The sequence below is a fragment of the Cornus florida genome, unplaced genomic scaffold (assembly GCF_030987335.1).
Source record: "Cornus florida cultivar Cherokee Brave unplaced genomic scaffold, ASM3098733v1 CherokeeBrave_3.0.0_Hap2_Chr01, whole genome shotgun sequence".
Taxonomy (NCBI): domain Eukaryota; kingdom Viridiplantae; phylum Streptophyta; class Magnoliopsida; order Cornales; family Cornaceae; genus Cornus; species Cornus florida.
The window spans coordinates 18059146-18072158 of record NW_026775571.1 but is presented as its reverse complement, the minus strand read 5'-3'; the positions used below and the strand labels follow the sequence as shown (position 1 = coordinate 18072158).

The 13013-nt window shown below is 36.0% G+C and overlaps 1 protein-coding gene and 1 non-coding gene across 2 annotated transcripts; both read left to right on the top strand.

The window, feature by feature from the left end:
- Nucleotides 1-2207: 2207 nt before the first annotated feature.
- On the top strand, nucleotides 2208-2314 carry LOC132283341 (small nucleolar RNA R71). The gene has a single exon (XR_009472009.1). It is a non-coding gene; the product is annotated as a small nucleolar RNA R71 (small nucleolar RNA).
- Nucleotides 2315-10908: 8594 nt separating this feature from the next.
- On the top strand, nucleotides 10909-12346 carry LOC132293278 (bZIP transcription factor 53-like). The gene has a single exon (XM_059790698.1). The coding sequence runs from the start codon at nucleotides 11638-11640 to the stop codon at nucleotides 12103-12105; it is 468 nt and encodes a 155-aa protein (XP_059646681.1). The 5' UTR covers nucleotides 10909-11637; the 3' UTR covers nucleotides 12106-12346.
- Nucleotides 12347-13013: the final 667 nt, after the last annotated feature.

Below are 13013 nucleotides of genomic sequence, written 5' to 3'. Positions count from 1 at the left end.
TATGACACCCTACGAAATGTACTAGTCTTTAACGTCTCTAGCAAGACGTTGGGCTCTTTTAACCCAGATCAAACATCTTGTAGTGCATTCCCTCCTTAATGGGGTGATAAGTACTTTGAACTCCACCCAACAAATGGTTCCTTAGAGAACTTATTGGATTAGGCTCAAAAGAAATTTTTGGTCCTTGGTCAACATGATCTCTGGGCTTCCATGCCCTTTCAAAACAAGATTTTGAAACAACTTTCTTGGAATTCAGGGTTGAAGATAAACTTTTTGAAATTTTGGTTTCACACAAAGACTCTATTCCTTCACATTCATGGTCATAATATTTCTCTACAACATTCACTTCTTCATGCTTGTCAAATGAATTGGGGGTCGGATTGAAGATATTCAACTTCACCTTCATGTGGCCAAATGAGATCTTCGTTATTCCCGTCCTACAATTAATGTTGACATTCGCGGTTGCCAAGAAAGGACGACCAAGGATAACGGGAATTTAGCTCTTAGGATTCGGGACCGGTTTTGTGTCAATGACAACAAAATCAACGGGGAAGAAAAATTTATCAATCTTAATCAATACATCCTCAATGATACCCCTAGGCTTTTTGATGGATCGGTCAACAAGTTGCAAAACCACCGACGTCGGTTTCAAGTCTCCTAAGCTTAATTTGACATATACCAAGTATGGAAGAAGGTTAACACTTGTTCTTAAGTTTAAGAGAGCCCGATTAATGACATGGTCACCAATGATGCATGAAGTGGTAGGTGAACCGAGGTCTTTGAACTTTGGAAGAGTGTTATGTTGCAAAATTGAGCTCACTTGCTCGGTCAAGACCACTTTCCTAGGTGCTTGGCTTTTGTTCTTCCTCTTTTGGGTGCATAAGTCTTTTAAAAACTTGGCATAAGCCGGAATTTGCTTGATTGCATCCAAAAGTGAAATATTGACTTTCACTTGCCTAAACACATCCATAATTTCATTTGTTTTGGCCTTTTGCTTGTCAATTAAAATGGATCATTTTAAGGCATCCGGAAATAGAGCTCTTGGCTCAAAAACTTTTTCAGAATTTTTCTTGAAGTCTCTTCAATACAAGAAGTTTTGAAATCATTTTGCAATTTTTTCTTTTCAAGATCACTTTTCAACACATTCTCATTTGAATGATCATGCATATGCAATGAAGGAGGAATAAAATGTGAAACGGGACAGGTGTCAACTTTGGGTTGCACCGGTTCACTCTCTTAATTGGACACACCTACTTGGTTGTCAATGATTCTCCCACTTCTCAAGGTTGTCACTACATTGACATACTCTATTATAGGACTTTCCGATGAGGAATGAGTCTCCACAACACATTGTTGCTTTGGTGGGGCATTCAGAGGCATTTTCCCTTTCTTTCTAGCATTTAAAGTACTAGCTATTTGCCCTACTTGGGTTTCTAGCTTAGCAATGGATTGAGAATGAGAATGAAGCAATTGAGTGTTCGCCTCTAGAGTGCCTAGAGCGGTCAAAACTTTCTCTTCAAAAGCGGGACTCCTAGACTTTCCTTGAGAATAAGATGGTTAATTTGGAAAATGAGAATTAGAAAATTGATTTCCTTGTAATTGATATGGTCTATATCCTTGTGATCCTTGGCCTTGCATTGGAGGAGGAATGTACTTTCCTTGAAAACTACCTTGGGAACCCTCCCCTTGGTTTCTCCAAGAGAATTCGGGTGATTTCTCCAACTAGAATTATAGTGATTGCCATAAGGATTGTTCCCTTGATTAACAAAAGCTGCATTGACTTGTTCATGATACTCACTTTGCACATGTCCATGGGGACAATTGGAAGTAAAATGTAAAACACTTGAACAAGTCATACATGATTCATTGGATGCATGATTGGGAATGGGTAGGGATGGAAGATACTTGATTTATCGAGTTTTGGTTGATCAAGAATTGATCAAACCTTTGAGATAAGAATTTCATCTCGGCGGCTATTTCATTGGAATGATCAACTTGATGTAAGCCAACACTCTTCCTTCCATTTGAATTCGTACCATTCTTAGAAGATAAAGTTCGATGCAAAAAATTCACTCATGCTCTCATAAAGACGCCACACGTCATCCTCATGCCTATCAATATAAAAGCCACCCATGGAAGCATCAACCATGCCCTTGTAATTATCGGATAAACTCTCAAAGAAATATTGAACTAATTTCCATTTGGGCATGTCATGATGTGGACACTTCCTAAGCAATTCATTGAATCTTTCCCATGCCTCATGGAATGTTTCCCCATCCCCGTGTGAAAACTCTCGAATCAAGGTTCTCATGGCATTAGTCTTAGAAACCAGATAGTACTTCTTTAAGAACTCTTGTTGCATTTCTGCCCAAGAAGTTATTGAAAAAGGCGTAAGATTGTTAAACCAGTATTTTGCCTTGTCTTTAATGGTGAATGGAAAAATTTTAAGCCTTAAGACCTCTTCCGGCATGTCTGTGTATCTCACGGTGGAACATACTTCAAGAAACTCATCTAAATGCTTATAAGGTTCTTCACTTGGAAGTCCATGATAGTTAGGAAGCATTTGAATGGTTTGTGGTTTGATTTCATAGTGGTGTGCTTTAAATGGTGGCAATTGAATGCATGTGGGTGCATTATATTCATTAGGCACATAGTGATCTCTTAAAGCAAGGGGAGGATTAGCAATTGGAGGTGCAACATGGGCACCTTGATTGCCTTGAACTATGGGAGGTTGTGGAGCAAACATTGGCCTAGGCATTCCCAATGGAACGTGGCCTTGTTGTTGTGGTGGGTGAATGAATGGCATCGGCATGCCTAATGGTACTTGCATGTTATCATGATGTACATTGGGGTGGAGGATACCTTGTTAGTCTATGTGACCAAGGTCCTCCACATGGTCCTCATTATGTACTTCCATTGATGAAATGGATTGACTAGAACTTCCTCTTCCCCTAGGGTTTCGAACAACGGATTCAAGATAAAAATTAAGTGGGATAATAGTAGGTTTCAATGATCTATGACCATGCATACACAACAAAACACAACAAGCAACAAGCAATGAACAATCAATTCACCTTCGCAACAATTCAACAATCAACAAACTTTCTCCACATACAATGACCCCATACCCCTATGCTATCAACAATATGCAAAGAATAATAAAATTGTCTCCACGTGGAATCACGATTTATCTAAGAATTGAAATACAAGCCTCCATGCGGGCCGGCGATTTAACTAGAGATTGAGTTAAGAAAGAGCTCACAAAGGGTCCTTTAGCACTTCAATTCAATTTTCAATTTTAGCCATACAAATTTTTTAGATTTTAGCTTTTTCCTTGCTTTTGCTTAGCTCCTTTCTTAAAATGCTCATTTGCTCACTTTCTAGCTCAATGCACCTAGTCAAACAAGAACCAACACAATAAGTAACCAAAATAAAAATGAAAATAAAGTAAAGACACGATCAAAAGAGTACTAATTCCTAATTGATTCCACAAATATGACGTTGCCTTTAATTAATCCACGGCAATGGCGCCAAAAACTTGGTGGTTTAAGCCGCGGTTTACCAAAAAGTTTGCAAAGAGATGGACTAAGATGAGTATGACTAAGTTTTACATTTATAATTTGCCACTACTACCTTTCACTAAAAATATAGTTAGGGCGAGTAGGGATCGTCCCAAGGGATTGGTGGGTCGTATTAGGTTGTGGAATCGAGATTAGGGTAAGTAGGTCGAGTGATCAAAAGATTGGTTGGTGATTGAAGTATACTAAGATAGAATTTAAATTAAAGTAAACAATTAAATGCAATAGAGAGAAAATAAGAGAGAAAGATCTTGGGATTTAGAGATCACCACTAAGCATAGTTTTTCTACACCCTTAATGAATGATTAATGAGGGGAAAAACATGTATTGCAACAATAGTGTGTGTGTATGGTTGTTTCAACAAGCATGGATGACTAATTAAGTATATATTGTCTAAGCAACATGGTGGATAGGACAATGTATCAAACTAAGCCATTAATCATTTCTTTAAGCTCACAATCCAAACACGTCACAAGGTTAGAGACATATGCTACTTATTTTCATAAGTATAGAACATCAAATAACAAGCATGGATTGTCCTCCCATTTAACATCTAAACTACAACTACACTACAATTAAGCTAATGACATGAAATTAAACTAATTAAACTAAGGGAGAGGCACAATCCATCAAGAAATGAGTATGAACCATCAAATAAACCACAAGAGCATTCTATTAAGCACTATGCCTTGACAATCTCTAGATCTATAACATCAATACACATAGACACGCATCAATAACAAAAAATCTAGAGACAAACAAATGAACATCTACTCTAGCATACATAGACATATGGTTGAATGGAATAATCAATTGGAAGCATTAAACCAGACAAATCATTGAACAAACAAGATCTATGTATATAAAAATGTCAAAACATATATCACAATACAAATCCCCTCAAAAATACATAAATCAAGATGTAGAAATCATGCTTAGGGCTACTCTAGCCCCAACAGGATGTCTAGCCACTCATGGACGGTGTCCTCCAACCCTCAAGGGCTAACTCTATGGTAGAAATTACTCTTCTTCTTAGTTAATGGAAGAACTCCAAGCTTATGTCTCTAGCCTCCTTTTCTTCCTCACTAAGAGTATGATATCTCAATTATGTCCAAAGTCTCTCTAGTGTGTGTATATGTATGCTCTCAAGAATTACTCATATTCCTTATATAGGTAGGTTAAAATGTCACCCCCAATGACCTGGGCTTGTACACCAATATTCCCGCCAATGAGTGGATATGAGACAACTTTTAATAAGCTGGAAATTAAATTTTCTCGGGCTTGAGGAAGTTCGATCGATCGGACATTCTCTGAGATCGATCGAACATGGCTGAGATCTATTGAACTTTAGCTGGATCGATCCTCTATGGCAGCGCCTTTTTGGATAAAGACAAATCTGAGATATTTTGGTATTTTTGGGAAAGAGACAAAAGTGGTAGGTGTAGTGGTATAACTGGATAAAATGAAATCTTTTCGATCGATCGGAAGAAAGTTGGATCGATCGAACTTTGTGGGATCTTTGGATAAGGACAAAATAGTTCAGATCCATCTTGAAGTGCTGAAATCGATCAAAGTTGGATCGATCGAATATTTCCTGAGATCGATCAAACTTGCTGAATTTCCACTACTTGCTTCCTTTTGCTCCCACTTTGCTCATTTCTTTGATTCATCTCAAGATTGCTTCAATTATGCTCTTATTTAGCTGAGTTAGCTTATTTTGGGGATAAGTACCTGAAAATGGAAATAATACAAAATCAATCTAAAGTGGGAAATTAAAATAGATAAAGGTCCTAGAATACCTAAGCTTAAGGGGTTTAAATGTGCACTTTTCAGCGCTCATCACAAATATTGTCTCAAATGGTGCAACAGGATTTGTCTTCAATCCCTTCCTTCAAAGAAGAACTAATTGAGACACTTTCCTTCCTCAGTAGTTACCCAGGATTTTCCTTGAATGACCAATCCTTTTTTAAAAGTTTCCAACTTCAAGTCCATTCCATGATCACTTCCTATGTTGAAACAACTCAAACTATCAACCATTGTGTTGTTCAAAGCCAGGAAAAGGAATTGTTTTCTTAGTCTTTAAAACATGGAAGAGAACTTCATCTGTCATTGAAAAAAGAAGTTGTCGATCTGGATGCCAGAGACAAAAAACTTCAAGCCGAAATAGCTCAGCTTCAATAAGAGAAATCCCAGCTCGGCAACAAAGTGGCAGCTTTGAAGAAACAAGCGGAAACGGCTGCACCTAAGTTTAAAGCACTACAGGCTCAAATGCCAAACTTGGAACAGTCCCAAAAACAAGCAGAAATGAAGCTCAACCAAACCCGACTATCATGGGCAAGTCTCAAAACCAAATTTGAAGGGTTTCATTAGAATTTCAAACAACCTTGAACATTTTATGGTCTTATGAACAATTTGCTATCAGTGGTCTGTAATATGGTTTTTGAACAACTTGCTATGACTGTGTTTGACTTAATTTGATAACATCTTTATTTAAATAAGCACTTATGGTACTAAAACAACTTACATAAAATCAAATAAACGTAATCCAAGCTATTTTTATTTAGTAGAGGTTTTCTTTTCCTCCATAAGTTCAAAAATAGTTGGATTATATTTCTTCAAGTACCTTCCATTTATTAGTCTCTCATGAATTTCACCATCTAGATCCTTCAATTTGTAAGCTCCTCCATACAACACTTGGTGAACCACAAATGGTCCATTCCATATAGGTGACCATTTTCCATAAGTTCTATCTACCTTTCCAGGTGGAAGAATTGTTTGTCAAACCATATCACCATCCGCAAATGACTTAAACTTAACCCTTTTATTGTAAGCCTTCATTACTTTTGCCTTATGGACCATAAGGTGGTCTAAAGCAAGTTTCTGAACCTCATCCAAGTCTTTTAACTTGGCAAGCATAACTTCATTGTAATCGACAGGTATTAGATTATGTTGCAAAATTATCCTTGTTGACTTCACATTTAACTCTATGGGCAACACAACATCATGACCAAATGTTAGCCGATATGGAGTAGTTCCAGTACTTGTTCGCTTTTAGTTCCTATAAGCCCACAAGGTTTCTAGAAGGGTTTCATGCCAACGTCTTGGCTTACCTTTATCATTTTCTCAATAAGTTCAATCACAACTTTATTTGAAGCTTCTGCTTGACCATTGCCTTGAGCATAGTAGGGTGTTGAAGTCATCATTTTTACTTGCATATCACGGCCGAGTTGTAACACTTCTCCTGCTCGAAACACAAATCCTTTATCGGTAACAATTGTTTCTAGTAAACCAAATCGGTGAAAGATATGTCGTTCCAAAAATTGTATCACAGTATTATGAGTTACTGAGACATATTCCTCGGCTTCTACCCATTTGGTAAAGTAATCGGTAGGTAAAATAATCCAATGATCACCCTTTGATGAAGGAGGATTAATCTTGTCGATTAAGTCCATGGCCTAACCTCTGAAAGGCCATAGTTTAACTAATAATTGCATTTCTATTGCTGGAACCCATTGCATTGGGCCATGCTTCTGACAATCTGTACAACCCTTTGCATAAGTCATACAATATTTTCTTATTCCAGGCCAATAATATCCATATCGGTGCATCAACCATCTCATTTTTATACCAACTTGGTGAGCTCCACATATTCCTTCATGTACCTCTGCCATAATATTTAAACCTTCAAACTTGTTAATGCATTGAAATAGCAAACCATCATCAGCCGATCTCCTATAAAGATCTCCATCCATAAGTACATAATCGATTGCATTTCTTTTTATTTTTCAATCGGCTTCTGGAGTTGGATGTTGTTAGAACAAAATATAAGGGATACTTCTTAGGGACATACCAATTTTGGAGTTTGAATTTCGTTTTTGGTGATCTTTTGCTAGATTTAGATGAAGGAGGTGTGAAGTCCATGGAGTAGGGAAGACATTTTTTTGCCATTGGATAGAAATCATCAAGTTTTTTTGGAAATTGATCTATAAAAGCTAGGCCTAATCTCATAGTTTATGGACTAAGGAAAATAAGAGGATCTTGATGAAATTTGAGAGATTTCATACACTTGTGAGTTTGGCGGGCATGAGATTTTAGTTCTTCTGAAGCACTAATTAAGGATCTAGTCACCCTTTTAGTTGTTGGGGAGCCATGAAAAAAGATTTTCCTTGCAGAACAAAGAAGGGGAAGAGTTTGAGAGCTTTGAAAGTGTGAGTGGTGTATATATAAAGGTATTAATGATCATGATGGTTTCTACCTACCAAGCCATCCTTTTAGAGATAACTATGGGATTTTAAAATTTTAAAAGTTGTTTGAAGTAGATGATGTTTGAGAGCTTTGAAAAGAGTGAGTGGTTGTTAGCTTTACATGGACAATTGGAGAAGTTTTGACTGAAGAAAAAAAAAAATCTTCTAGTAAGATTAGGAACAATGTGACTAGGACCCACCAACAAAGAACTGCGTTGAAAAGTTTTGCCAAGGAGATTTATGTGATATCTGGAACTCTTTGAAATTTTTGGTGTGCATGTTCGGAATTATCATACTCCCATAATTTTGATCCCTTATCAGTAAGTTCAAAGGGTTCAAAATTTGGGGGGCAATGTTTACACCGTATTTTACAGCAAATGGCCGACAAGAGATTGACACTTAGTATTAGCATAATTAATATGCTAATAATCAGTGAAAGGGTGACATGTGTCTAACTATGAAGGAAATAAATAATTTATGGTGTAAGCTCCCAGAAAGAGAAATTGCTACAATTTTTTTTCAAGTGGCAAGTGATTAATGAAATTATGGAGGAAGAAGAATTGTGTGTGAAGATATTTATAGGGGAATTATGTGCTAAGATTATAGCAGTCCATGGGAATTAAGTCGCCACATGGTAGCATATTAGAAGTGATGGGGATTAATTAAAATTAATCTAAAGGAGCGTGATTAGAAAAATGAAGCAAGATGATAACACTTGGTTAGAGATAAGGTTTAGAGAGTTTCCTATATTCAAGCAAGTGGTTGTGAATGAATCTGGATGGAATTTTGGCATGATTCAAACATAATAACATAAGAATAGGAAAAGATTTTTAGCAGTATACAATATGGCCTGAACTTGGGGAATACGTTAAGAGAAAGAAGGATTATGCTTTATTGGCACAACAAAGAAATACTTGGGGAAGATTTAAAGAGAAACTTAACCATCACTCAAAGACTTCTATAAATATAGAAGTTTAGGACATCTTACAACCCATTCCATAACCCCTTAAAACATCACTTGTTTACTTTATCTTTTCTCTACAATTGTCTTTCAGCAGATTAATTTCAACACTTGTAATTTTATTTCTATAGCTTAATAAATTACTTTCCCAATTTCATTTTCCATTTCGGCACTTTTAGTTGGTTAATTATTTATTTTCAGCCATATAACCCGTAGTCCTTTGTTCCAAAGGTAAAAAAGAACTCTTGAGAGAGGTCATTCCAGGCTCTCTCACAATCGGCTGAATACTAATTATCTGACAATATTCTGGAATATTGTTCGGCTCGTTCTCTTGGAATTTTCTGTGATTCCTGGCACGCCCCGCACACCAATCTTTCATCTGGAAAATTTAGTGAGCCAAACATATATCACAGCCGATAATTCTGATACGGCTGCAATTGGTTCTTCTCATACTCTTCATAGTAAGGTGGAAGAAACTTGGCTTTCAAAAGTCATTTCATATTCAACCAAGATCTTATCGATGCTTTTCTTTATCGTGCATGAGTAACCCGTAATTGATCCCACCAAATAAAAGCTTTTCCCTTCAATTTGTTTGCAACGAGTGCCACCTTCCTATCCTCTGGAATTTCCTTGTAATCAAAGAACTCCTCAAAATCTCATAACCAATCTAGAAAATCTTCAACATGAAAGAGACCATTGGAACTACTAGGAGGAAAATTCCTAGAATTATAATCCCTATAATCATGATATCTTCATGCATCTCTATGACCCCCCAAACACCTTTTCCTCATAGACTGACTGACTATGCAGAGGGAAGGGGTTGCGATTATGAACAGGAAGAACATGATTTATGTCGTTGCGCAACCTGTTGTTATCGCGATTCTGCTATAAACCCAACTTTAGCCTAGTAAGCATTGCTTGAATATCTTGCAACGTTTGCTATGTTTCACATTGACAGCCTTGAAATTTGGCTTTAGAAAAAACCTTTCTATTGAACTTCGTCACCAGCGAGGTTGCCGTCACCACGTTCATTTGCATTAGACCAGGAAAAGATAAGGTTCTGATACTAACTGACGTAAGCAGAAGCGATAAATTTGTTCACAAAGAACGAGTTACTTTGAAGTAAGGTGTTTTGAGTCCACAAAACGAGAGATAAAGTTAAGAGAAATCTTATATTGTATTGATAATTGATTGAATAAAAGTTCTAATTATGCTATTTGCAATACATATATTTAGAATAAATGAAAACCTAACCCTAGAAGGAAACTAAAAACATAAAGAATCCTAATAGCAAAACGAAAATAATTTCTCAAAGAAATTAAATAAAACTAAACTTCTTATAAAAAAATATAAAAATAAATAAATAAGAAATTTAAATAATAAAAATTACTAAACACGTAAAGTGTCCTACATCAGGAGCGGAGGTCCTTAAACTCAACTCGAACTACATAAGGCTCATTTAAGCCCAAATCATTCCCATATCATGGGCGGAGGCCCTAAAACTCAAATCCAAGTTATCTACAACTCATTTCATATCATGTGACGGAGAGTCATAAACTTAACTCAAATTATCTACGTTTCAACCCACATCGTTGAAAAAAAAAAACCTGATTTAACAACAGAGTTTAGAGATGGTCAAATGTACACAATGTTAAAAAATATACTGTTACATTATGGTCTCTTCTCAATAAAAGGTTCATAATTATCATATATAAGACAACTCAACCCAATGGTCCTACTTTATTTGGTGCTTAAATTATATTATTATTCATAATTTTAATAAGAAAATATAATTATTGAGCTTTTTTTCATGAAGAGAGAAATTTAGAATTTATATATACGTTACTAAAAAAGAGTTGGTCCAATAAAAGAATTTGAAGAGGATGAAATGTACACAGCCTTAAAAGGTGTACCAATACATTTTGGCATGTGTTTATCAGGTAAAATAAATTCGTGACCTCAATAGTCTAAATGTATGTCCCTTCTACAATATAAATATAAATATAAATATAAATATAAATATAACCCAAATGTATGTAAATATAACATTTCGGTTGTGAATTTTGCTATCATAATGTGTTTGTATGTTCATAATAAGTTTTGTTTTGTTTGGTTTTTTTTTTTGTTTTTGTTTTTTTTTTTTTTTTAACACATGTTCATAATAAGTTAATAACAGGTTCATGTACCGTCATCCTATATATGGCAACTGCATAAGCAATTTGTTGCTAACAGTTGTCCAATGACGGAGCAGACAAATAGTAGTGAATTTATGCATCTAGACATTTATAGTTATCCAAACATGTACGACTCTTTAAGGAAAAAAACAATGATAATAAAATTGTATTATTTTATGCAGAGTCTTAGCAATCGACAATGTACCCATAGACTTTCACTAGTAAGATTCCTTACAATACTTTCTCATCCTCAATTTCCCTATATATATATATATATATATATATATATATTTTATATACTCAATCTCATCCCGATCCTCAAGTCCTATAAATAATGCCCCATTTGGATAACTCTCATAACCCTTTACCAACCCTACTTACCTTTCTTGTAGAATTGACAGTCTATTGAAATTTTCTCTATTGTTCTTGTGATCATGTTCTCTATGATCTTAGAATTATTTGTAGCAAAAACCCATCTCTAATCTATGAGTTTCATATCCCTCCTTCGTCGAATTCGACTTCTCCAATCGTTTTCTGTTGTTTTTCTCTATTGGTTCTATGTTTTCTCGATAATCTGTTGATCTCTAACCTCATAATAAGTGTTTGCTTGATATAAACGGTCAAAACAATTTTTTTTTTTTATATTTGTACATACAATTTTGAAAGCAGATTGAAATAAAATGTTGCCTGGGAAAGTACTAATTATTACCAGCTCCGGTTCAGAAGGGGACGAGCGATATGCAAAAATGGATGAAAGGAAGAGGAAGAGGATGATGTCGAATCGAGAATCGGCAAGGAGGTCTCGGATGAGGAAAGAGCAGCACATTAAAGAGCTCAATAACCAAGTCAGCTACTTGAAGAGCAGCAACAATGTGATTGTTCAGGAAATGAACAGTGTTAGGCAACTATGGTCAGGTGTAGAGTCTGAGAACATGGTTCTGAGAGCTCAATTGGCCGACCTGAAGAATAGGTTGGAGTCTCTGGAGATTGTTCTGAGCTATATGCGCGGCACAAGCACGAGCACGAGCACGAGCACGAGCGGCTGTTCCATGGCCATCTGTCAAGATGATCCACTGCTTAAGCCACTGCAGGTCTCTTGCCAGTCCATGCCCCTCATGGCCTCTTATGCTGGCATGTTCCGGTTTTGATTCTAGATGAAGCAAGTTATCATAACCATGTTGGGATTGTATATAAATAATACAAGAATGTTACAGTTTTTTTTTTTTTTTTTTTTGTAAGGGTGCTTCATGTTTGGTTCAGAATTGAATTGGATTGGATTGGATGGAATAGGATAATCATGTATACATTGGGTGGGATTGTGTGGTTTATGTAATCTCATATATATGTTAGCAATTACTATACATTCAGCAAACATGAGTTTTATTTTTATTTATTTTCTCGCAAACAAAAGACCATTACATAGATACATCAGAAATTCTTACAGTAACCGAGAACAAGGACTAAAGTAACCCAGATGCAAACCAGAACCATATCAAACCGAAGAGTCATGCACAAAAGCTTAGACACACTGACACCGTGCGCAACAAAATTTTCATGACAAAAATTCAGACAAAGCGATGCGCGACTTTTAATGCGACTTTTTTTTTTTAAAGTTCCATACGTAATGCGACTTTCTTTAAAATTCGATACGCAATATATTGATTTTGTTTAAATTCGTTACACCGCAATCGACTATTTAGATCCACAGTAGCAAATGGGCCACGAAAAGTCCTATAGCCCACTTGATAAGGATGAAGGTCTCCACTACTATAAGGTTATCACTGCGCCAGCGGTAACTTCAAATTCTGGAGCAGAGATGACAACCTGGGTGGGCCCTAAGCCATCGAGAAAGATCTGAATATGTGAACTTTGACAAATTGAACACCACCACCAGCGACGAGATGTCAGTTCGGTAAAAATGATGGTGCAATAGAAATCAAATAGAAGAAGATAATCACAAGACATAAATTCAATACGTATTTATAATCACTGTAATTTTAATTTTAGAAACATACTGCAAAGAATTATAAAATAATTTTTATTTAAGAATTTCGCA